At 35.4% G+C, this 23720-nt stretch overlaps 1 protein-coding gene and 1 long non-coding RNA gene across 51 annotated transcripts in view; one reads left to right on the plus strand and one right to left on the minus strand.

Annotated features, from left to right (window-relative positions):
- The window catches only part of celf4 (CUGBP, Elav-like family member 4), a 257699-nt gene that overhangs the window by 179315 nt on the left and 54664 nt on the right, over positions 1-23720 (minus strand). For 23 of the 50 annotated variants that reach the window (XM_087299540.1, XM_087299536.1, XM_087299539.1 and 20 more), the window contains exon 1: positions 17461-18029. The exons of 26 other annotated variants lie outside the window; for them this stretch is intronic. In XM_087299540.1, coding sequence (XP_087155666.1) covers positions 17461-17725 — 265 coding nt within the window. In that variant the 5' untranslated portion in view covers positions 17726-18029. Of the gene's footprint in view, positions 1-17460; positions 18030-23720 lie in introns of those variants that run through there. One more of the 50 variants, NM_001002562.2, reaches the window with a different exon arrangement.
- On the plus strand, positions 1432-2407 carry LOC147831861 (uncharacterized). Its single transcript, XR_015520082.1, has 2 exons — positions 1432-2123; positions 2333-2407. It is a non-coding gene; the product is annotated as an uncharacterized LOC147831861 (long non-coding RNA).

The raw sequence follows: 23720 nt of genomic DNA on the forward strand, positions 1-23720 counted from the left end.
CATCCGTTGCGTAAAAACCTGCTGGATCAGTTGGCAGTTCATTCAGCTGTGGCAACTACACAAAAACAAATCAAAACAAAAACACTCAAACAAAAAAGAACTAAACAAAAACAAAACAAACAAAAACAAAACAAAACCAAAACAAATAAAAAACAATAAAAACAAAAACAAAACAAAAACAAATCAAAACAAAAACAACAATAACAATAACAAATCAAACAAAAAAAACTAAACAAAAACAAAACATACTAAAACAAACTAAAAAATAAATAAATAAATAAATAAATAAACCAATACAAACAACAACAACAACAATTAAACACTTCTACTCTTATGTATTCAACATCTGGTTAATGTTTTCAGTCATCAGTAAAAGTGCTGTACTTTTAACTCCATTTATCACATTTCAGCAGATTTTCTCACTAAAATAAATGCAATACATAAATACACGCATACACTCACACGCACACGCACACGCACACTCACACGCACACACACACACACACACACACACACACACACACACACACACACACACACACACACACACACACACACACACACACAAAGTCTAACCACGCTCATAGCCAAACAACCAACAGCTAGTCTAACAACCGGGTTTATTGTCATTTTACAGCTTCGGTGTAGCCCAATTTACACGCCGCTATAAAAAAAGACAGCGATGATTAACAGTGCACATCCCTTCATTCCTTTCAAAATACTTTGCTCTCCTTTCCTCTTTTCTTTGTTCTCGTCTACACCAAAAAGTAATTAAAATGTTGCTTGCTTAAATCAGTCCATACAATGAAAATGATCTAAGCTATTACCTAGGCTTTTGTCTGCCTTTAGTTCCCTACCTCGCCATTCTCTGCACACTCCGCTAATTAATGGAGTTTGAATACAGCATCATTAGACTAACAAATAGGTAACGCTTCACATAATGAGAAAAAAAGAATTTTAAATCACGTAAAGGTCTTAGACAAAAAAAAAAAAAAAAGAGTGAGAGAGAGCACGCTGGTTTATTTTTAATAAGATGGATGCCATGTAGGCCCTTCGATCGCATCAGGTGTAATACATTTTCAAAAATCATTACATGTTAAATTACAGAGACAACGTAGTTGGTGTTATATTTCTATTTAGCTTGGAGGAGGAGGAGGAATAAAAATCAGCGTCTGGGGAAAAAATCATGGGTCTAAATAGGTGGTTGCTTATAAAAACCCATAATACTTGGAGAATAGATGCACTGTAAAAAATCTTGCTGCCTTAATTTTTTGTTGTTGAATTAAATAAACTTTTTCTAGTCAACTTAATTTACTTCAGTCAAACGGACAAAAAAAAATACATTAAACTTGATTACATTATTGAAATGGGTTAAAGTAACATAAAAACATTTGCTGTCATGACTTTTTTTCATATATATATTTTTTTTTTGCAGTAAGTTTTTAGCCTAGAATTATGCAACTTCCGGTTCCAAACACTGAATTGGAACACCTAATAATATCACAATTATTACAAAATAATGGTCAAAGACTATATATTGCCATGTTAACTCAAACAAAAACAAAAAAAATAATTTATGCTGCTTGCTTAAAGTACTTATTTTAAATGAGGTGAAACAACACAGTGTTTTCTGGGACAAGTTAATTCTCATATGTTCAATCAACTTCAATTTGTAAAAATGATTAATTTAACTTAAGTTTTGTGTTGGGACAAAACAGTTTTGTTCCCAATCATTAAGTTCTATGCAGTATTTATAAAAAAAGAAAAAGGAAAATGCACAAAATTTTCAAACAAATATAAAAAAAATATATATATATTTTTAATAATTCCAAAATGGGACTAAAATAACATATTGGAAAAAAACATGATTATTATGCTAAATTTACAATGGTTTTTAAAGACATAAAAAGCATTTTAAAGTACAAGTGAAGTGTTTAAATAACATGACTGCGGGTTAATTAATATTATGTAATTCAACAGGTATGTTTATTAAAAACATATGATTTATTCAAAATTTTGTTAAATTTAATAATTATTAAGTTTATTAATCTAGTTAAAATAATATACAAAAATGTAATACAAGAAAAACAAAAACAAAACAAAACAAAGACTATATGAGCCATGTTCACAAAAAAAAAAAGAATTTAGCTGTTCAAATTACTTTATATTTTAAATGAGTTGAAACAACACAATTCTTAAGTATTATTCTTAAGTATTTTTTGGGACAACTCAATTGATTTATAATCAGTTTACTTAAATTTGTAAAAACAATTAATTTAACTCAATTTGTGTTGGAACAAAATTTTGTAACCATTTTTTTTCCATCGTTAAGTTTTACACAAAATGTATAAGCCTTTCTTCAAAAAAAAAAAAAAAACCTAAAAAAAAAAAAAAAAAAAAAAAACAAAGACTATGTGCCATATTCAGTTTTGCTGCTTGTTCAAACTACTTATTATAAATGAATTGAAACAACACAATTCTTAAGTATTTATTTGGGACAACTTAATTGTTTTATGTTCAATCCACATAAATTTGTTAAAATGATTCATTGCCACAAAATGAAGGAATTGTGTGGAACTCAATTTTTCACAGTGTTGGTGTCTCCGTCCAATTCAATTTATATGTGTCATTTAGTATGAACGGAAAGCAAATTAAACATATGCAAACTGTTTCAGATGATTTTTGAGAAAAAAAAAAGTCAACATAATGCTGCATTGTCGTTCAGCATAACATACCATGTAAAAAACGCAGGGTTGCACACAATTCCTTCTTGTTGACCCAACACAAATTGATAAAGTGAACTTAATCATTTTACTAACAAGTGGATTGAACATAAAACTATTAAGTTGTCTGAAAAAAAAAACATTAAACAATTCTGTTGATTCAACTCATGTTAAATAAGTAGTTTATCATTATAATATATCACTTTTAAGCGCTGTAAAATTGCTGCATTTCACACAATTCCTTTATGTTGTCCAAACACAAATTGATTAGGTGAACATAAATGTTTTACCAAATTTAAGTGGATTAAACATAAAACAATTAAGTTGTCACAATTAAAAAATAACAGTTGTGTTGTTTTAGTAATATTAATTTAAATAAGCAGCAAAAATTATTTTTTGAGTGTGCATATTTATGTAAAAAAAGAAAACAACATCCTTATTCTGACTTGTATTTACTAAAATACATATAATAATACAGTGTTAGTGTTCACAGTTATCTGTATTACATTTTTAAATAAGAGAAGGGGGTTTGAATGAATGTATATCTAAATATTGATTAAGATTTAAATGCTCAACTTGCTATTAGTTTAGCATTTCAGGGCTGCACTGTGATAAATCTCTGTTTCAGTAGTCATCAAATCCAGGTAGAAAAATCTAAATATTCACAATAGCCTGTTTTTCAATGCAACCGAATGAAAGCACTGAAGCATTTTGACTGGCAGCTCTGTTTTCTCTACGTATTGTGGGCACCATGACACCTTTTCTTAGCCTTGCCTAGACAGCAGAGCACATATCACTCCTAAACCTTGTAAATATTTAATACGCACACCACAATAACATTTAGATGATGCAACTAGTTTGAAAGCAGAAACTATTAATTTCGCTGGAGTTGTTGCCAGAGCACTGCAAGGCTTTAGATGTTCTTAAATAAAAAAAATAGGGATTCGGGGTGAGATAAAAGCAGCATGCCGCAGAGGGGGGTGTGGCCTCGGGCTTTTCATCAGCGCGGTTTATATGAAATTACAGCTAAACCTTATAAAACTTTTAGGGCTGAACCCGGTTTAGCCCAGCCTTGCTCTTCAAGTCCCGCTATTTAAATATATGAAAACACAACAAGGCCATTACGCCGGACATAAATCTTGCAGGATGAAATTTTTAGGAAGCCTGCAAAACAGCGGCGCAGCGTAGCATATTTGCATAGTTTTCAATTTAGAAACTAAATCGCCTCCACCAGACGCCATTACTTCCAGTTTAAAAGTTCAAATAGCCCAACACAACACCACCGTCTGACAGAGAGTTATGGTAGATACTATAATAGATGAAATTCATGAGATGAGTGTTTTGGGACGAGCAATTGCTCACGAAAGAACTGAGGCCGGTTTTATAAATGCCTCAAGGTATGAGGAAATGATTACATTTGGGCCCAATTTAGACAGTACAACAGGGTCACACTAGTTAAAGGGATAGTTCACCAAAAAATTGCTATTTACTCACCATTTATTTAATGTACAGTTGAAGTTAGAATTATTAGCCTCCCTGTTTATTCCCCCCCCCCAGTTTCTGTTTAACGGAGAGAAGATTTCTTCAACACATTTCTAAACATAATAGTTTTACTAACTCATTTCTAATAATTGATTTATTTTATATTTGCCATGAAGACAGTAAATAATATTTGACTAGATATTTTTCAAGACACTTCTATACAGCTTAAAGTGACATTTGAAGGCTTAACTAGGTTAATTAGGTAATCTAGGCTGGTTAGGGTAATTAGACAAGTTATTGTATAACGATGGTTTGTTCTGTAGACTATCAAAAAATATAGCTTAAAGAGGCTAAAAATATTGACCTTAAAATGGTGTTTAAAAAACTTAAAACAGCTTTTATTCTAGCTTAAATAAAACAAATATGACTTCCTCTAGAAGAAAAAAAGTTAAATCAGAAGAACTGTGAAAAATTCCTTGCTCTGTTAAAGATCATTAGGGAAATATTTAAAAAAGAAAAAAAAACTCAAAGGGGGGCTGATGATTCTGACTTCAACTTCAACTTGTTCTAACATTTTCAATCTGTTTTTAATAATTTTAATTCTTGATTTATTTTTTCCAATGAATTTTGTTAATTTTATTTCTTATGTGAAGCACTAAGAATTATAATTATATCTGAAATGTGCTCTACAAATACGCTTTCTCTGTATTTTTTCTGCACAAAACTGAATATTTTAAATAATGTTAGTGGGCAAAAGTCCCCATTGACTTACATTTTAGGGAATAAAATACTTTGAAAGTTATAAGGAAACAACTATGATTGTGTTCTACAACATATTATATAACAAAATTACTTAACAAAATCACTTCTGTGTTCAGAAACTCAAAGTGTTCTATTTTAACGATCTAGGCACAAAGTCTAAAGGCATAGCACAAAAGCATTAAGGGCATGCTCGAATTACACCATTACACCAATCAGAGTCTCATCTTCCACTCCTTTTAAGAGTGAGTTGTGTCATGCCATGGTGCATTTGCTTTTTACATGGCAGACTTTGTAAGTGAAAAAAACGGAGCACTTTACCAGTGAGAAAACAATTAAACAGAGCATCTGCAGCACAAGGATAAAGAATGAGCCACCTCCATTCAGCCTCTTTACTTTCTTTTCTTACTTGTGCATAAGGAAACGTTGTTGTACGCACTCCATTGAAGACATCCATTAGTTTACATATTTAATTTTGTTTGTTAAGCACAAAGATTTGTTTCAAAACTATTTCTAAATTCAGTTCTAAATGCTAGCAAAAAAATAAATGAACAATAATAACTGTAAGTGTGGTCAAAAATTTGAGATATACCAAACACACGTCCTATTCTTATGCCCCATATGGTGATGCAGACGTCTCTAAAATCTGACAGGTGGACAAATCTAAACTTGGTTTATTAAGACAAATATAAATATGCATATAATAAATAATACTGTCAATAACATTAACATTTTACAATTGCTAATTGTCATGAATAAACTGAAAAAAAAAATACATATTTTTCATTTGTAAAGATATCTGTGTATTGTTGTACATCCTGGTGTATTAAGCAATGAGTAAGCATTTGGACTGCATAGGCACATAACTAACGCGCTCTATGATAGACCAGCTTTTAGTTGGTCAATGGTGCTGTCTATTTCAGTTCGTCAAAATAGCAACACGCCAACAATGTGCAACACGTCTCCTTTATAAACGGGCACACCCATGAGTCCACAAAGTGGCACAAAAGGATTTGCTATTTAAACAACATGGTGCAAAACGTGAAAATTAGGGTTGCGCTGGTCTGAAAATAGCAACAAATCGCACCAAACACGTCTTGAGCCTTATTGAGCCAGCTCTATGAAAGGGCGCAGACAGGCTTAGAACCATTATATATATATGATAACAGACCTTCCTTTTTGGTCCAACTCCCTCCTTAATAAGGATCACCGTAACCTCTTTTCCCCTCTCCATTTCATCGGCAAGGAAATATCTTTTCTCTTGATGTCTGACCTCAGTGGCAATTACCTAAAAAAAAAAACAAACAAAAAAAAACACAAAAACCACCACCCTCACGACTGTCCACCTGAAATATGGGCCTGACAAACACATCTTTACATGCATGTTCGTACTTTGTGCTGCTTATTGACAAAGCTACCTCTCTGGTGACACATGGACTCACTCATAAACAAAACAGTCACATCGATCACGCCTCGCAGAAACCACACTCATAGCGGGAGATTGTCGGCGCTTTCTCTGCGGGGATGAGCGATCGGAGACTAGAGACTTGAGAGGATTTGGGATGGGCTGAGGCTCGGAACATCTGCAGATCCAAACGAGCTAGAGAGGGGAAAAAAAAAGAGAAACGCTGTGTGTGCAGATGATGCAACAGCAATGCAATGGTGAGTCCAGGACGCGAGCTGAATTAACACCAAGCCGCAGGAGGAAAAACCCAGCGTTTCTCTTTCTCCGACAAGGACATCCAATTGTCTTTCGGAAAAAATCCTGCCCAGAAACTCAGGTTTAGGCTGCCCGGAAACAGAATTTTCTTTCCCTGTTAACTGAGTCTGTTGATAGCATGTCCCTCCATTGGAAAGCATTCATGCTCATTCACTTTTCAAGAGAGTTTGTTTGGAAATGTGACTGTCTAGACAATGATAAAACCTTGAACATGTTTTAAAGTTAAGCGATTGATTTGACTCGAAAAAGAGCAAGACAATACTAACTGTCCCAGACTCTGCAGGCCGGGAGAGTCATTCAGTGCATCCTCTACGCTAAAAGGCAGGCACGGAGAAGACGTTATGGTCCGCAGCATGTTTCCTGTAGCTGCTGGTGACCGGTACAAATGGCCTCTATTAGCTGTGCTGAGTCACGCAGAGCAGCCAAATGAAAGTGCTGGAGAACGGAGGACGTGCAACCCCCCCATCCACCACTCCCCAAGCTCAGGCCTGCCCCGAGTACCTGTTTTCTCCACCAACTCTTTTTCCCTGTCTGCTTCTATTACTCAGTTTAAAACAGAAGCCTAAACTGCTAAATTCTCTTTTAGTCTGTTTTCATCCATCCTTTTTTGTTTTGCTTCCCCCTTCCTTTCGATCCAACATTCCCCTCCGATCTCCATCCTTTAGCCATGGTTGTAGCGCCTCTTTCTCACTTTCTCCCGAGAGACAGGAGTCTAAGGACTAGATAACTGATGTACAGAATCATTACTTTGGCTGCTCAGGCATGAGGATGAATGGAGCCACCTCCGCTCAGTGTCTCATTAAAGTCCGCACGTAAAACGCATCATGCTTTATTCAGTCAGATGCGTATCAAGCAACGGCGCAATCAAATATGTGCCATGTCTGCATATAAAAAAAAAAATAAAATAAATAAATGGAGCACTAAAGCAGACCATATGCATGGGAATAATGACTATCAAAAATAGACGGTGTGAATTCAGCAGCACAGTACGAAAAATGCAGCGTCTCCGCCTACGTGCTTCTTTATAGCATCAAACACGTTCCCTCTCCACCTACACTCATCACAACTTCAAACGCTCACACTTCTCGGCGATGATCGCTTCTGGTGTTTACCTGCACAACGCGCAATGATTTTAGAATCTGCTGAAAATGCAACTGCTACTAATTAAAGGTATAGTTCAGCCAGAATCATGATTTAGTCATTGTCATATTGATTCACACTAACATGCCATTCTTTTTCCAGTGGAACACAAAAAGGGGTGGTGGAAACACATTAGACTTGGAGTGCATTTCCCAAACAACGACATAACTCATGGCTGAACTATCATAGTATGATGCATCGTTTGGGAAAAGAACGATGTAGTGACGAGTGTTTCAAAACTGTAGTTGCTCTGTCGCAGATTCATCGTTTGAAACTAGTTATAATGTAAAACGTCCCCAATGACGCTCTAAACGAGGTGGAGTAACTACTAAAATTAAAAATTTTAAGTAAAAACGTTTTCAAAGTGCACTACGAAGGGAATGCAATTGTAAATATAAAGATTGTTAAAACTGCACTGTAAAAAATACTTATTTACAAACCTAAACTTAACTTAAAAGTTAATTACTCCTAAAAGTGATGACTTAATTGTTTTTATTTTTATATTAATCATTCCAAGTTTAAATGTTGGAATGTTCTAAATGAATAGAGCATAGGGAGGATAACTGATAATAGAACACAGCCAGGATCTACAGTATGCTTCTAACTACAGATCTAGAGGTGTAGTTGCAAGCGTACAAGTTTGCGATGCAGTTTGCAAATGTTCAGATTTGGAAAACGGCCTCGAACTATGTTTGTAACGACAGAACTTGCGACCTTAGTTTGCTAACGATGGTTTTCTGAAATGTACCCCTAATTGACTTTTATTGTATGGATATCATCCTAAATATATTGCTTTAAATTTTATTAAGGAAAATCGTCATGCAGTCGTGGAACAACAAGTATTTTCATTATGTGTTTGGATGTGATGTCAACAGCCTAGTCCAACTGATGTCTTGTTAAAATCTAAACAATCTTGCAAAGCAAGCAGAAACCATGGCTGTTTATTAATACCAAGTATGCAAAGATTGTCGTTCTTCGGAATTCAGACTTGAAAGAATGAACTCCCGAGGACGTTAGGACACAAGTTGGAAACTTCTTCAAATGAAGCGGCAGTGTACTTTATAACATCACTTACTTCTGTCATTGATACTTCTTTTTGATTGTGACCCATATCTGATTCATGTGTTTACATTTGCCATACAATTTATAATGTCATGCATGTGTAAAGGCGGGTTCTAGCATCTGCGTCACACTAGCCATGATATAATGAATGCTCTTGCTTTTAGCTCTGTGAAATATGCGAAGTTCTTCCAACTTTAAAATGATTTTGAAGCAGAGGAGGAGGGAAAGGGCCATCATCGCAGCTTGGGCCTATGGTTTATAAATGGTGTCCTCCACCATTTAGAGGAATTTGTGGGTATGAGAGAGATCTCAGGTCTGGTGGGAGCAAATTGTGGCAGGCTTTAATAAGGAGCAGTGGGTCAGAAATTTTAGAATGAGCACAAACACACAGTCTTCCTTCTAGGTCATTAAACCGTGGAGAAGAACCACATTGTCGCAGGTTTAATGATGTACAAAATGGAATGCCTCAATAAATCTGATCTGCATGTTTACATGATAGTCGCATTGTCACATATCTGATAACCACATTTGAAGAATGTCACTGTACATTAACAATAAAATTTTTAAATTATATAAAGCACTGCTTATAATTAATGTTTTATAAATATTATAAATCAATGTGCTTGATATAAGAAAACGTAAACATAAATCACCATAAATGTGAAGTGTTATGGGTTATTATACAAAGACTCGTGTCTTTGATTATCAGATAACAAGAAGTACCTAAAGGAAATAAAGGTAAGGTTAAGCGATTAAGTAAACAAAGACAAACATTGTACGATATGGTAACGTTAGCATAATGAAATTTTAAAACGTAACAAAATAACACTGCCAAAATAATTCATCACAAAGAACAAATAATAGATATAAATGACCAAAAACTGTCCGTTAGATATAGACAAGATCGATTAAATATCATGTTTGAACTAAAATGGACAGATGAAATCCAGCGGTAGATTCGAGATGGACTGGCTGATGAAAGCTGCTTTCGGCGGGGGAGGTGATGATGAAGCTACCGCTGACAGGCTTGGGGTCAGAGTCCATGTAAGCTTTAAGCACATTGAGCGATCTTTGTAAAAAAACTGTCGATTCGAGTTTAAAACAACTACATTCTCGCCTGAAAAACTCTTAAATCTTTATTTTGTGACACAGCAAAGGAGCATTTTTAAAATTGTGGAGGTTTTCTCCACCATTAGATTTCGCTGGTTGGGCTGCAATGCATTCTGGAATACCTGTGCTTCACAAGTTTGCACAAGTCACCTCTCGCTGCATCCTCGACAAAAAGGGAGCAAGTACACATCTGGGAATTTTATCTGTACTTGGTAAGATGTAAACTTTGAATTAAAACAGTACTTTGTCGACGGTTGATGACGCATGACTGCAAATACAGACAAGAGCGCATATTGAGAAACAGCCCATCTATTAGTGACATCAATATCAGCATTGAAAAGCATGAGGTTCTGTCATTCGCGTTATCCTAAGACCCCAGCTGAGAGCTGCAGACCTGCTCTCAGGACCTCATCTCAGCATGGAGTGCAATGGTAAATCTTGAACGATGTGTGTGGGAAGGTAAGTGAGTGAATAAATGGATGACAAAACCCTATGAATGGAAAGAGAAATCGCATGATTGGGAGAGGAGCGACGGCAGAGACATACAGGCTGGAGGAGGTGATAACGTGCGAATAGAGGAAGTGGGAGGAGGTGGAGATTGATGAGGAGCCAAGATGGAGAACTTCCTATAATGATGAAAAACAAGACAATGCGATCATGTTAATGATCAAGGAGGGCAGACAACTGTAGGAATATTTATGGCGCTCTAACAAATGGTAATTTGTTTGGGAGGCACTATCAGTGAAAGCTCTGCTACGCCGGGTTCGAAATATTTGAGTCTGTTACAATAGATTTTGCGATTATGACTCCTAAATACTAGTCAGGGCATGTACACACACAATACAGTGCTTGTCATCTATAACAACATGCAAAAAACTTGAACTACAACTTCAGGAAACAAATGAAGTGGATTGTTTTGAGCTGATTGTCTTGTCGTCCTAAGGGAATGTCACAGGAATATTGCTGCAACCCTTTCCTCTATTGCTTAATGCCAACTAGCAGGACCGATACCATTGTTTCCCTTTTGTTTCATCATGTTTGAAAACTATGTAAGAAAAAGCTTCTTTGCTTTTATTGGTCAATGTCATTGATATGATGGAACCCGTCATGGAGAAATTGAACGCATTTAAACACAGCCAGGGGGGATTTTGGTGGGTCCCCTATTCACAAAGATCCAGATTTATCCCATACATGAGCTCATTTGTCCAATTTTTACTCATATGCCATCATAAATTGTGAAAATAACCCATTGAAGATGCGCTGACTGTTGGCTCTCGCTTCGCCGTGACTTCAGATAATCAGTTTTGGCCAATGCAAATAATTATTTTTGATAATTTTTGAGTCTAATATCTTCTTGTTAAAAATCTTGGGTCAAAAAAGTACCAATAAAAAGACATGAAGCACCAAAAACAACCCATATTAAAGTTCATTTTAATACTAATAGGCTATTGTTGTCATCTATGAATTTTCAAATTGCCTTTTTTTGGCAAGAAAAGCTAGAATAATTATTATTTATTATTATTTTCTTATTATTCAAATGACCAAATTTGTGAAAGTTGTGCTGGCTAGTTAGTTATTTGTGTAATAAATAACAAAAGGCTACAGCTTATTGCTTGATGCCAACTGGCAGCATTAATCCCATTGTTTCCCTTTTGTTTCATCATGTTTGAAAACTATATAAGAAAGAGCTTCTCTGCTCTTATTGGTCAATGTCACTGATAGGATGGAACCCATTATAGAGAAACTGAACAAATATAAACACCGGCCCGTAAGCCATGGGGGAGTGGTCTTGGTTTGAAAGACCCACCCCCATTCACAAAGATCCAGAATTTGTCCAATACATGAGCTCATTTGTCCTATTTTGACTGCGATACCATCATAAATTGTGGAAATAACCCATTGAAGATGCGCTGACTGTTGGCTCTCGCTTCGCCGTGACAGTTTTGGCCAATGCTAATTAATTTTGAGTCTAAAATCTGCTCTGCAAGAAAACATATAATCTGACGTAAGAAAAAAGTACCAATAAAAAGCATGAAGCACCAAAAACAACCCATATTTAAGTTCATTTTAATACTAATTAGACTATTCTTGTAATTTATGAATTTACTTTTACCTTTTTTTACAAGAGAAATGTGATTATTTATTAGAAAAATGATTATTTATCATTGTCTTATTATTCAAATGACCAAACTTGTGAAAGTTGTGCTGGCTAGTTTGTTATTTGTGTAATAAATAACAATAGGCTACAACTTTTCATTAAAACTGATTCCAAAACTGTGAGCTCCTCAGTGCGGTGATCACGGGCAGGAAGGAGACACGTTACTCTGAGCGCAGGTGTTTAAAAAGGGGGTAATAATAAACATACAAATCTTATAGCTTGTTAACCCATACAGAGACAGTGTTCATCCCGCATCGGTCTCATTTGGTGTTTCGGATTAATTTGGTGTTATGGTAGATCCCTTTCTATTTGAAAAACAGATTTCATTTTTTTTACTAATGATATTTAATGTACTATAAATGTTATAAAATGCAAATGTACGAATGCAATCAAACATATAATATATCATAGACACCAAGAGTAAAATATGTCGCATGAAGAAATAAGTTGAAGTAAAAGACTGTAATATAATGATGTGTGTGGTAACGGGGTGGGAAAATAATAAGCTTGTGCTTCATCCCACTCCATTGCGACCATGTTGAAATGTATTTTTTGTTAAATAATTTTTATGCATGGTTTTTATGCTTGAAATAAATAAATCAAATCAAAACAAATCAAAATGTAATAAATGTGTATTATTGCTGCCTGACATCCATTGTTGTTTACAAATCAAATCAAGTTGATAATGGGCTAAAATTAAAATAGGGCTAATGTTGTGTGAACTTGCTTTTAGGATAGCATTATACTGTTTAGTTTTCCCAGATATGGGTTGCGGCTGGAAGGGCATCCGCTGTGTAAAAATGCTGGATAAGTTGGCGGTTCATTCCACTGTGGCGACCCCGGATTAATAAAGGGACTAAACCGACAAGAAAATGAATAAATGAATCAATGTACTGTTTAGTTTTAAAGCACGGTGAGACAGATCCTATAACATCATGCAATCAAAAGGGCCATTTTTACTTTTATGCAATACCGAAGTGTTTATATTAAATGATTCACCTGTTCACATCATCATTTGTTTATTTAATGTGCTCTTGTAATCTTTAATCAAACACATTAACCTTCCCTCTCTCCTCACAACAGCCTCTCGTGTTTAATGACGTGTGCACCGCTGTGAGAGCGAGGTAATAATCCCTCCCCTCTAGCAACATGTCACTCTCACATGAGATCGCAATGATACGCAAACAATGAAACAACAATCCAATCAGCTTCAGATGAACTAAATCAAGTCCTGTCCTAAATATCTTCAGCTGTTTCACTCTGATATGTGTCAAAATATAGTTTCATGCAGAACTTTAAAGCCCAACAAGACAATTTGTTCATAATTTACTGCCTGTCTGACTTGCTGAAATCTTCCAAATTTTGAAATACTGCTATGCTTTTTTATTCTCTTTTCCCTCATCGGTGTTAAACTGTTTTGACACACTCTACTCACACTCGACCTAGTGTGAGTCATTTGATTTTGAGTATCTAACGATACTGAAACCCGAAAAAATAAAGAGCGAAAAAACAGATCCAGGATGTTCCTTATTTTTTACTTAATTCACCTTATTTTAACATTCAACAACTCTGTTAACAAACAGAGCACTTCTGTGAGGTAGCTTAAACAATCAAGCAATAAATACCATAAACTCTTTACTTTTGGACTTTAGTGCAACAGTACATATAAAAGAAATCTAATATAAAAACGAAGAGCAGCTCAGCTTAAAATACCCGGCAGGCAATCCCAAATTTACATATCTTACAGTTTGCTATGGCAATGTTGTTGTCATGAACTTTTTAATACCTCCAGACCGCAGACAGACTCACGCTTTCAGCTTCAATCTGCTTCCGTGTTTTACTTTGCCACGTTTAACCAATAGCGTTTCTGTAAAAAAAGTGATGTCATGCTGCAAACATTGCGGTTTCTATGTGAAGTCAAAAAAGAGGTCTAACACTGTGCCATCGCATACCAACAATGAATATGTTATAATTATGAAAATAATGAGAATAATTATAATTTTATATATATATATATATATATATATATATATATATATATATATATATATATATATATATATATATATAAATATTTTTTTTTATATACTTTTTCTTTTTTAAATATTTCCAAAATTATGTTTAACTGAGCAAGGAAATTTTCACAGTATGTCTGATAATGTTTTTTCTTCTGAAGAAAGTCTTATTTGTTTTATTTCAGCTAGAATAAAAGCAGTTTTTTATTTTTGATATTTGATGAATTGATATTGTATAACAATGGTTTGTTCTGTAGACTAACTTGCCTAATTACCCTAACCTGCCTAGTTAACCCAATTAACCTAGTTAGGCCTTTAAAAGTCACTTTAAGCTTTATAAAAGTGTCTTGAAATATATCTAGTCAAATATTATTTACTGTCATCATGGCAAAGATAAAATAAGTCAGTTATTAGAAATAAGTTATTAAAACTATTATGTGTAGATGTGTAGAAAAAATCTGCTCTCTGTTAAACAGAAATTGGGGGGAAAAAATAAACAGGAGGGCTAATAATTCAGGGGTTCTAATAATTCTGACTTTTACTGTATATATAAGTATATATTCGAGTCCTGATTATGAGGTAATGTCCGATTCTGATCGAGTCTGAGACAGCATGATCATGCCCGATTTCCGATCACGTGATCAGATCTGGACATTCCTAATAAAAAGCACTATAGAAATCAAGATGAATAATTTACTCACCCTCATGTTGTTCCAACTTTCTTCTGTGGAACTCACAAGAAAGAACATTCTGGGTTCAAAATGACTTTCATTTTATAGAAGAACAGACTAATGTGCAACATTAGAAATAGTCAGAACAACAGAGGAGTGAATAAATGCTGAAAGAATTTTCCTTTTAGGTGAACATTGCCTTTCAGTGTAAATATTAGCGAGTTTTAAGGGTACTACCCCAGTGACAAGCTGCTGCAAAGGTACTATTTTTTCCTGAAAGTGAAGGGAAAGGTCGTTTTTACAAAACAGCATATTAAGTTCTTGAAGCAACGAGAGCTCCATAGAGGACAGGCCTCGGTGTACTGCAGGGTACGGAGAGAACGGCACTGCTGCCAAAGGGAAATGGATTTTGAGAGACACTGACGCCAGTCCTTATGTTGTGGAGAGAGAGAGTGAACGAGTACCTAAACCCAGTTGCAACAGGGAGCCAAGCCGGTCTGACGACCACACCAGCGAACACGGGCCCTGCAGTGGGGGGATGGGTACAAAAGAACCATATATTGAGAGGAGGAGACAGTTCCTAGAATCAGCCAGCACGACTCCCCATAGTTCACGAGCAACATGATTAACCACCGGACGGGGAGTACTCCAGCGGTGCTATTAATAAAAGATAACCTCCTACCCTCCACAGACCCGCTACTCAAAGCCACATTTTTGCTAGGCACATACAGAGGACAGCTTTGTTTACTACAACGGAGGGACTTCATCCCTGGGGCTGGGGGTAAGCAGCTCTTCCCTCGACTCCCATAGATAAATTAGCCACTGATGTGACCCTAAAGCCAAACAATGTCCTCTGGGTTGGGGATCAATTAGGCAAGCCTGTGGAATAATGACACCCCTGGGAAGATCCTCCTAGGGAGACCCTTTTTGGACCCCTGGCTGAGGGCTCCAGGAATTGATCTTTCCTAACACACCACAGGTACACAGTTTCAGCAGTAATTACCACACTGCAGGAGCGAGCGAGCGCACAAACAAGGCACAGTTGTGGACGGACCTAACCGGAGACGCGAGTTGCTGCGCATGACACCAACTGGCAAGGAGAAGATAAGCAGGAGGTAATTATAGTTCGGCTGCTAGAACTCGCCACACTGAAACGCTATTGTGTGGACTGTCATCATAAATTAATATTTTATTGTGAAGCAATAGCACAGGAACAATCGTGGCTACACAACCCCAATTAAGAGGTTACTGGACAGAACCTTTCACTACAGATCCTATCCCTGCTTATAATGCTCTCTTCTTCATTGTCTTGACGGCTGCCATTTACCTTCAGTTCCCTCACAGTCCTCCTCGGACAAAAGGCACAAGATAATAGGCTATTTGTCTCAGATGCCAAGCAAGAAAAGAATTTTATATTGTGTACACAATACGATCTCTACAATAAAACCAATTAGAGATAAATGTAAACTCACACTCTAGTCTTTTTCTGTCATTGATGGACATTTTCTATTTATATGTTCATAGTTTAATTAAAATATATTTAGTCTGATGAATTATCACGGCTGTTAGATGGTCCAAAGATTGTAGATTCCAGGTTTTTTCTATTCTTGAACAACTAGTCAGCATAATGTGGGCAAAACTTGAAGACACACACACACACACACACAGAGAGAGAGAGAGAGAGAGAGAGAGAGAGAGAGAGAGAGAGAGAGAGAGAGAGAGAGAGAGAGAGAGAGAGAGAGAGACTACTATGGAAGAAGCCTCAATGGAAAATTTTTTGATGGAATTACAGGCGAACTGAACCTCGATTCAGCTTTTAAAGCAGTACATGCTTTACACACTACACTTAACCCTAGGTTAAGGTCTTATTCTACATGGCCAGCTTTAACCCTGGGTGAAGCACACGTTTCACTCTTGCATTTTGGATGAGGGTCAGCATCACCTTTAACCCTATATAACGCTTGCTGAGATTTAGCAAACCAATACAACGTTACGTTGAGTTGTTTAACAACAGACACCAAGCATACACTATCTCAGTGCTTATCTCATTAAATATTCATAAGCTTTCTACAATCGCTGAAACTTTCACGCGCCGCGTTTAGTCTTGCGGTTAAAATCTCGAAGAGAAACGGCGAGTGATGAATAGATATCATTTTTTGCAGGACGCGTGCACATTATAGTAGAAATATTCAAATGAAGACGTCAAGCGACGGGTTACAAACGCACAGCTTGGAGTCTCACAACCTGACAGCACACAATTCGCAACTAAATAATGATGTATGAAAACTGTGAAGCAAAAAATAAGACAGAAGTCAATCTCAAGTGTAAAATACCCCCCCCCCCCCCCCCGCCCCCCATCCTCAAAATAGGATCGCGCAAAAAAGGATCGCTGTGTATCAAAATTCGCTTCCAAACCTCAATCAATACTCAACTTTCGTAGTAGACCACCTACACCAATGAATGAATAACCACCCCGCGCATTACATATGTTAAACTCAGACGTAAAATCACCCTGTACATCCAAGGCTGTCGTTCAAAACATTCGATTTTTTTTCTGATGGAGACGGAGGCAAAGCAAATCAAGACATTCTAATGACAGAGTGTCGCGAGAGAAATCTACCTTTGTGCATGCCAGTGAAGCGGTCTTTCAGCACGGTGAGCTCGTAGATCTTGCCAAATTCCTCGAAGAGCGGCCGGAGGTCCTTCTCGTCCAGATTGCGGGGTATCTGTCCGATGAACAGTTTGATGGCATCGTGGTCCTTCATGGGAATGGTGGCGCAGCTCGCGGGACTGTGAGTGTGGCTTATTCCGTTCACGAGCCCGTTCGTACTGGCCGCTCCTCCGTGCACCGCGGCGTCCACCTGTCCGTTCGTTAAAGTTGCCATGTTCGCCGCGAGGACTTTCAGCTTGCTACACCTTCTGGAGTGCTTCAGATGACGGGGGATGAGACGTCCTACTCTGGTTTTGGCAGATGCAAACACGTACCATTGAACACAAGTCAAATATCAAACGCGTTTTGTCGTCCAGGCGGAGGCGTGTTTCCTTGTACGTGTCCTTTTACTACTCAATTCATTCATTCATGTGATATAAACCAGAGAGAGAGAAAGAGAGAGACAGACCGACAGCGTTCGCTTTACCTCCGTTCCCCTCGCCCCTGCTTCTAGCTACCCTTTTATTTTTTGCATTGAGAAGTCGGTATGGGTGTCCTCCCGGTTTAAACCGACAGGGCTGTCTCAAACGCGCTCCGTGCAGTGGGGAGGACGAGGAGAAAAAGCGGCTCCCTTTATGTCACTCGACGCGCTCTCTCCCCCTCTCATCGTTATACAGTAACATGGTATGTTCCGCCGAAGGAGAGGGACTATAAATAAAGAAAATATCACATTTACACGGCTCTTTGTACGCTGCCTTGTGAATGACGCACACTTGTATGTAGTGACATCCAATCTGTTTATTGCAAAAAAGAAGAGAAAATAAAGGCGTGCATGCACTGTTTCCAATGCACTCCGATGTATTATAGTATTATATGTATTTTTTTTTTTCCTCTGGAAAGAATCAAAGGATTCACTAAAATCGCTGTAAGATGGGAACTAATGGACAGCGCCAGTGCTGAAACGCCGGGGAAGTGTGAGGGTACAAACAGCCATATGCGCGCAACCACGACGGGGTTCATCCATTCTTTTTTATTCAATTATTTATTAATCTACTACTTCGATTAAACACAAAGATGTTTTATATTTCCTTGAATGAAAAGCAATGGTCCTCGTGAAGCCAGAAAGAGGGCTGTGAGCTCCTCCGCGCGGTGTGCACGGGCAGGGAGGAGACACGCTACTCTGAGCGCGTGTGTTCAATAAGGGGGTAATAATAAACATACAAATCTGAATATTACAGCTTGTTAACCCATTCGGAGACAGTGTTCATCCCGCATCGGTCTCATTTGGCGTTTTGGATGAATTTATTTGTTATGGTGGTGCCCTTTCTTTCCAGAATGCATTTTAGATTGGGTGATGCCATGTCAATCCGGGATTGCTAGCCAACATAGTGTTCTTATTTATTTATCTGCAATAACTTGAATGGCTATAAAGAACAAAATAATGCATATAACATTAGTGTACTCAACAGGTAATATCAAGCAAACTATTTCATGCATATTTAATGTTCACTCAAAAAAAAAAAAATGCTTGGCTGTTGTAACCAAAAGTTGGGTCAAATATGGAGAAATCCTCCTGCTGTGTTTAAAATATTATTGAAATACCATTGAATAAATAAATAAATAAATAAATATTGAGTTTGTCCTTATTTGACCCAAAGGTGGATTATGAAATTTTTGTGTACAAATAAATAAAAGTGTACAAATATTTACCTGAATGTTTCAAATGGTGTTTTTGAAAATAAAGTGAGAAATTAGGGGGTGTAATTTAATGTTGCATTGTAATTTAGGTTAAAATATGTATTTATGTAATTATAATAGTCCCTTTACTCATCATGGGTCGCCACAGCTTGAATCGCCAGCTTATCCAGCATATGTTTTACACAGCGGATGCCCTTCCAGTTGAAACCCAGTACTGGGAAACACCCATACACTCTCACATTCACACATATACACTACTGCCAATTTAGTTTACTTAATTCACCTGTAGCGCATGTCTTTGAACTGTGGGGGAACACACACAGAAATACCAACTGACACAGCCGGGACTCGAATCAGTGACCTTCTAGCTGTGAGGCGACAGTGCTAAGCACTGAGCCACCATGTCGCCATGATATAAACTTATTCAAAAATATAAAAGATTAGAGAAAATCATCATACTATATTTAAAAATAACTCTTGATGGCAATGAGTGCACCAAGATGGATTAAAAGATAGTATATCTAATGTTTACGTTACAATTTTACAATTACAATTAAGTAGTATTACTGTCACCCTTAAGTAAAGTATTTTAATATATCATCAATGCTTACATTTTTAAATATGCCTTTTTTGGTGTATAAATTGATATAAACCTAATGTAACTTTAGTGCCATTTTCTTTTTTCAGTGTGCAAATTACATTGACAATCAGGGGGGTCAACTGTTAGTAATACATGCTTTAGTCATTTATGTATTTTTTAATTATATCTAGTTTTTTTATTTGTTAGTATCATTTAGTATTTAGTGTATTCTGATCTACAGTATTCTCTGATTAACTATTTCAGATGTTACTGTAGGTTAAACTACAAACTATGCATCTAATTAGGTTTTATTTTCAGGCTAAATATAAATACAAACACCTATTTTACGAGAAAACAAAGTCTTGTGAACACGATTTCTATTGGTGCTCTTTTTTCGTGAATAGACTGATTGGCGCAATTATGTATTACTAATGGTTTGAACTGATGTAGGAAGGGCCAAATGTGTATTTATATGATTTATTATTTCAATTATTAACATTATTATTTGAAATAACCCCCAATACTAGAAGGGCGTCCGCTGCGTAAAAACTTGCTGGATAGGTTGGCGGTTCATTCCGCTGTGGCGACACCGGATTGATAAAGGGACTAAGCAGACAAGAAAATGAATGAATGAAAGATAAACCCAATGTTGGGTTTGTTCATATTTGACCCAACAGTGGATTATGACAACCTATTCCTCTGAGTGAATATACTGTAAGAGGCTAAATTATCATATGCATTTGTTTATATGACAAAACATTTCGTTTTGATTCAAGAAGGTCCATACTGACTCTAAAGACAGATCCTGATAAGATCAGGGCCTGGTGTGTGGACTGTAGGGGTTTTATTATGTGATCACATGTTGATTGGTCAGTTTGAATGTCTCAGCATTTGGGCTTTAGTCACATGGTCAAGAAACATACAAAATAGGTGTAAAACTCTGCTTAGGCTCTTTTCCTGGTCTGCTTCTACCCTGTTTTGCTTCTCTCCTTCTCTGCAGTCTATCTTCTTTGACTTTAATGCAATCAGGCTAACTTCTGGGCCTGCTCTATTTGTCTCTCTCTCCCTCCTCCGTGTCTCTTTTTCTACCTCTGGTAATTTTAATTTGACATTTATGGGTACAATTTATATCACGTTTTATCATTTCATGTTTTATCATTTTATACAGTTATTTTGTATTTAATTCAGTTGTAACCACCATAGCAATTTTATTGTCATTAAATCGTCTCATTTTCAAGTATTTGTGAATTACTTTTGATTTAACATCAACATTTAATTGTTCCATGTTGCAATACAATGCAATCGCATAATATCAACGCTCTCCCACATTTATAGCTATTAATACTGACCTTATTTCCATTTTTTTGGTATAAGATTGCAGAAGAATGGTTTGACTAAATGTAAAGTTCTTTATCATCATGTTGATAACTTTTTAGTCACTCTGCAAAACTACAGTTCGAACCGCTGTGATTAAAACCCTATCTTACAATACAAAAATAAAGCCATATTACACCATTTAAAATAAAATAAAGATATATTAGACATTTCTTAAAAATAAAAAAAACTTAATCTATAGATGTTGCAAAACAATCAATGCAAAGCAGAAGCGATTAAAACCTTCTTATGAAATATTTTTTTTGGATTGATTAACATTTAGAGCAAAATAAAAGCACATTTATATTTTTAGTGTCCCAGAAACATAATTCCAGAACCACAGGTCAATCCCTGACACTGCAAATCTAAAGCACTCTTACAGAGATTATTTATGAATCACATCTTTTTACTTAGATCTTACTTTCAGTTGGTCTGTAGATTTCATCTGACAAAAATGTTTTTTGCTTCAACAATAAAATCACATTTCACTCTTCTCGCTCAAAAAAATCAAGAGTGTCTCTTTGATTTAATAACAAAAACTATTAATAAGTCTACCTGCTCCTGTTCTTTTTGATCAGGAAAAAAAAATAGACAAAAATCTCATATCACAATACAAGTCATCTCATATCTTGATATATATATATATATATATATATATATATATATATATATATATATATATATATATATATATATATATATATATATATATTTATGATACAGTACCTGTATCATGTACCTTCAATCCATTACTAGTTTATAAATACCACATGGAAAGCGCTATTTGTTTTTTTTTTTTACATTTTAAAATACACTCCAATATGTTTTCATTCATATGTGATTATATTTCACACTTTATCTAGAGCTTCAGGGCAAACTTTTAAGTAGTAATGGAAAAACATTAATGAAATGTTATGAAAAATAAAACCCTTTTCTAAAAATTCAATCCCAACCTAATATATATATATATATATATATATATATATATATATATATATATATATATATATATATATATATATATATATATATATATATTCTTTTTATGTATGATATTTCTGTTTAAAAATAAATAGATCAAACCAAATCCCCATAATGAGTATGATATTGTGCTCATACCTATTAAGATAAAAAATAACAGAATCCAAATGAGCTTTTTTATTGTTCATAAACAAAAAAAGGTAAGTGGTTGCAAACAATTTATTTGGAATGAATTTAAACAAAGAAATTTAGTTTAATAATTTATCTTGAACTCAATTTGTTTAAATTCAGCTCATATAAATTGTATGCAAAAGAATAAAAAAAACAGGAGCTTTATTGATAGGTCTCTTCAAGCATACGAGGAATTCATTTCCGTGACAAAAGATTCCACAGAGCAAAAGAATAAAAAAACATACATATTAAAGGAATGAAATAAATAAATAAACAAAAATATACAATTTGACAAAATGTAAGTAGGGCTACAGCATATATATGGAACATTGTGCGTATAGCTATTATGTGCAAATTGAAACGTCAAACATGTGTTTCGTTAAATAAAAAGTGTATGAGTATATAAATAGTGTTTATTCCATACTGTAAACAATGTATCTTTTGATACGACATGAGACTGAATGAGAGTTTTTATTTTGTCCATACTAATCAAAATCTCGATTAATTGAACATTTTAACTTGATTATGATTAATGAATGATTATTTTAACTATTTATTTTATTTTTTTGCCCTTACAGCTCACTGACAAGTTTTGTACAGTAAATATGCTCACATCTTACATGTGAGAGATTTTTAACTATGTACTTACATCAGAAAATAAATACAATGTACTTACTGTGTTTATAATGTATTTGAGAACACTTGTGGTGCTTTTGAGTCGGGATAGAGGTTGGGTTATGGACAGGTTTAGTGGCATGGGTAGGTTTAACAGTGGGTTAAGGTGTAAGGGATGGTCAACAGTGTATTTACAAATGTAATTAAAAAAGTTAATTACAGATTTAATTACATACATGTATTTAATCAAGCATAAGTAGACAGTAAATAAATGTATTTACACAATAAGTACATTGTAACAAACTAGTAAATCCTGTGTAAGTACATATTAGTTAAGGCCACTTAATATAAAGTGGGACCCAAATAATTAAAGAAAACACACACTATTTACTATCGATGATTATTTATTCAACATCAACAGTGAACAACTAAAATTAAATCACACATTGTCTAAAATTTAACAGCGACTTATTATAAAAAAGGTGAAAATTAATAACTTGCACTTTAGTAAACAATTTTTTTCATTATTTAAAAAAATAGAAAATAAGCAGCATCTCTACTAAATAAAATAACTCTGGCATATCCTGTAAATAATATTTTAAATGGTGCATTTTTTTGCACTGAAACAAACATTTTTAATGTAAATAATAATTTTAATGTAATGGACAATATGCTGTCTCTTGGCATCTCTGGTGCAGCCCCCAATCATTAACTATGTAGTGCAAAGTAAGGCTCAAGAATGGGTCCATCGTCCTGCTTGACCAGAGACAGATGTGGCTGCAAAATGGCCGCAGAAGTATAGATCAGCTTC

This window comes from Danio rerio, chromosome 21, assembly GCF_052040795.2.
Source record: "Danio rerio strain M-AB ecotype USA chromosome 21, GRCz13ab, whole genome shotgun sequence".
In the NCBI taxonomy this organism is placed as follows: domain Eukaryota; kingdom Metazoa; phylum Chordata; class Actinopteri; order Cypriniformes; family Danionidae; genus Danio; species Danio rerio.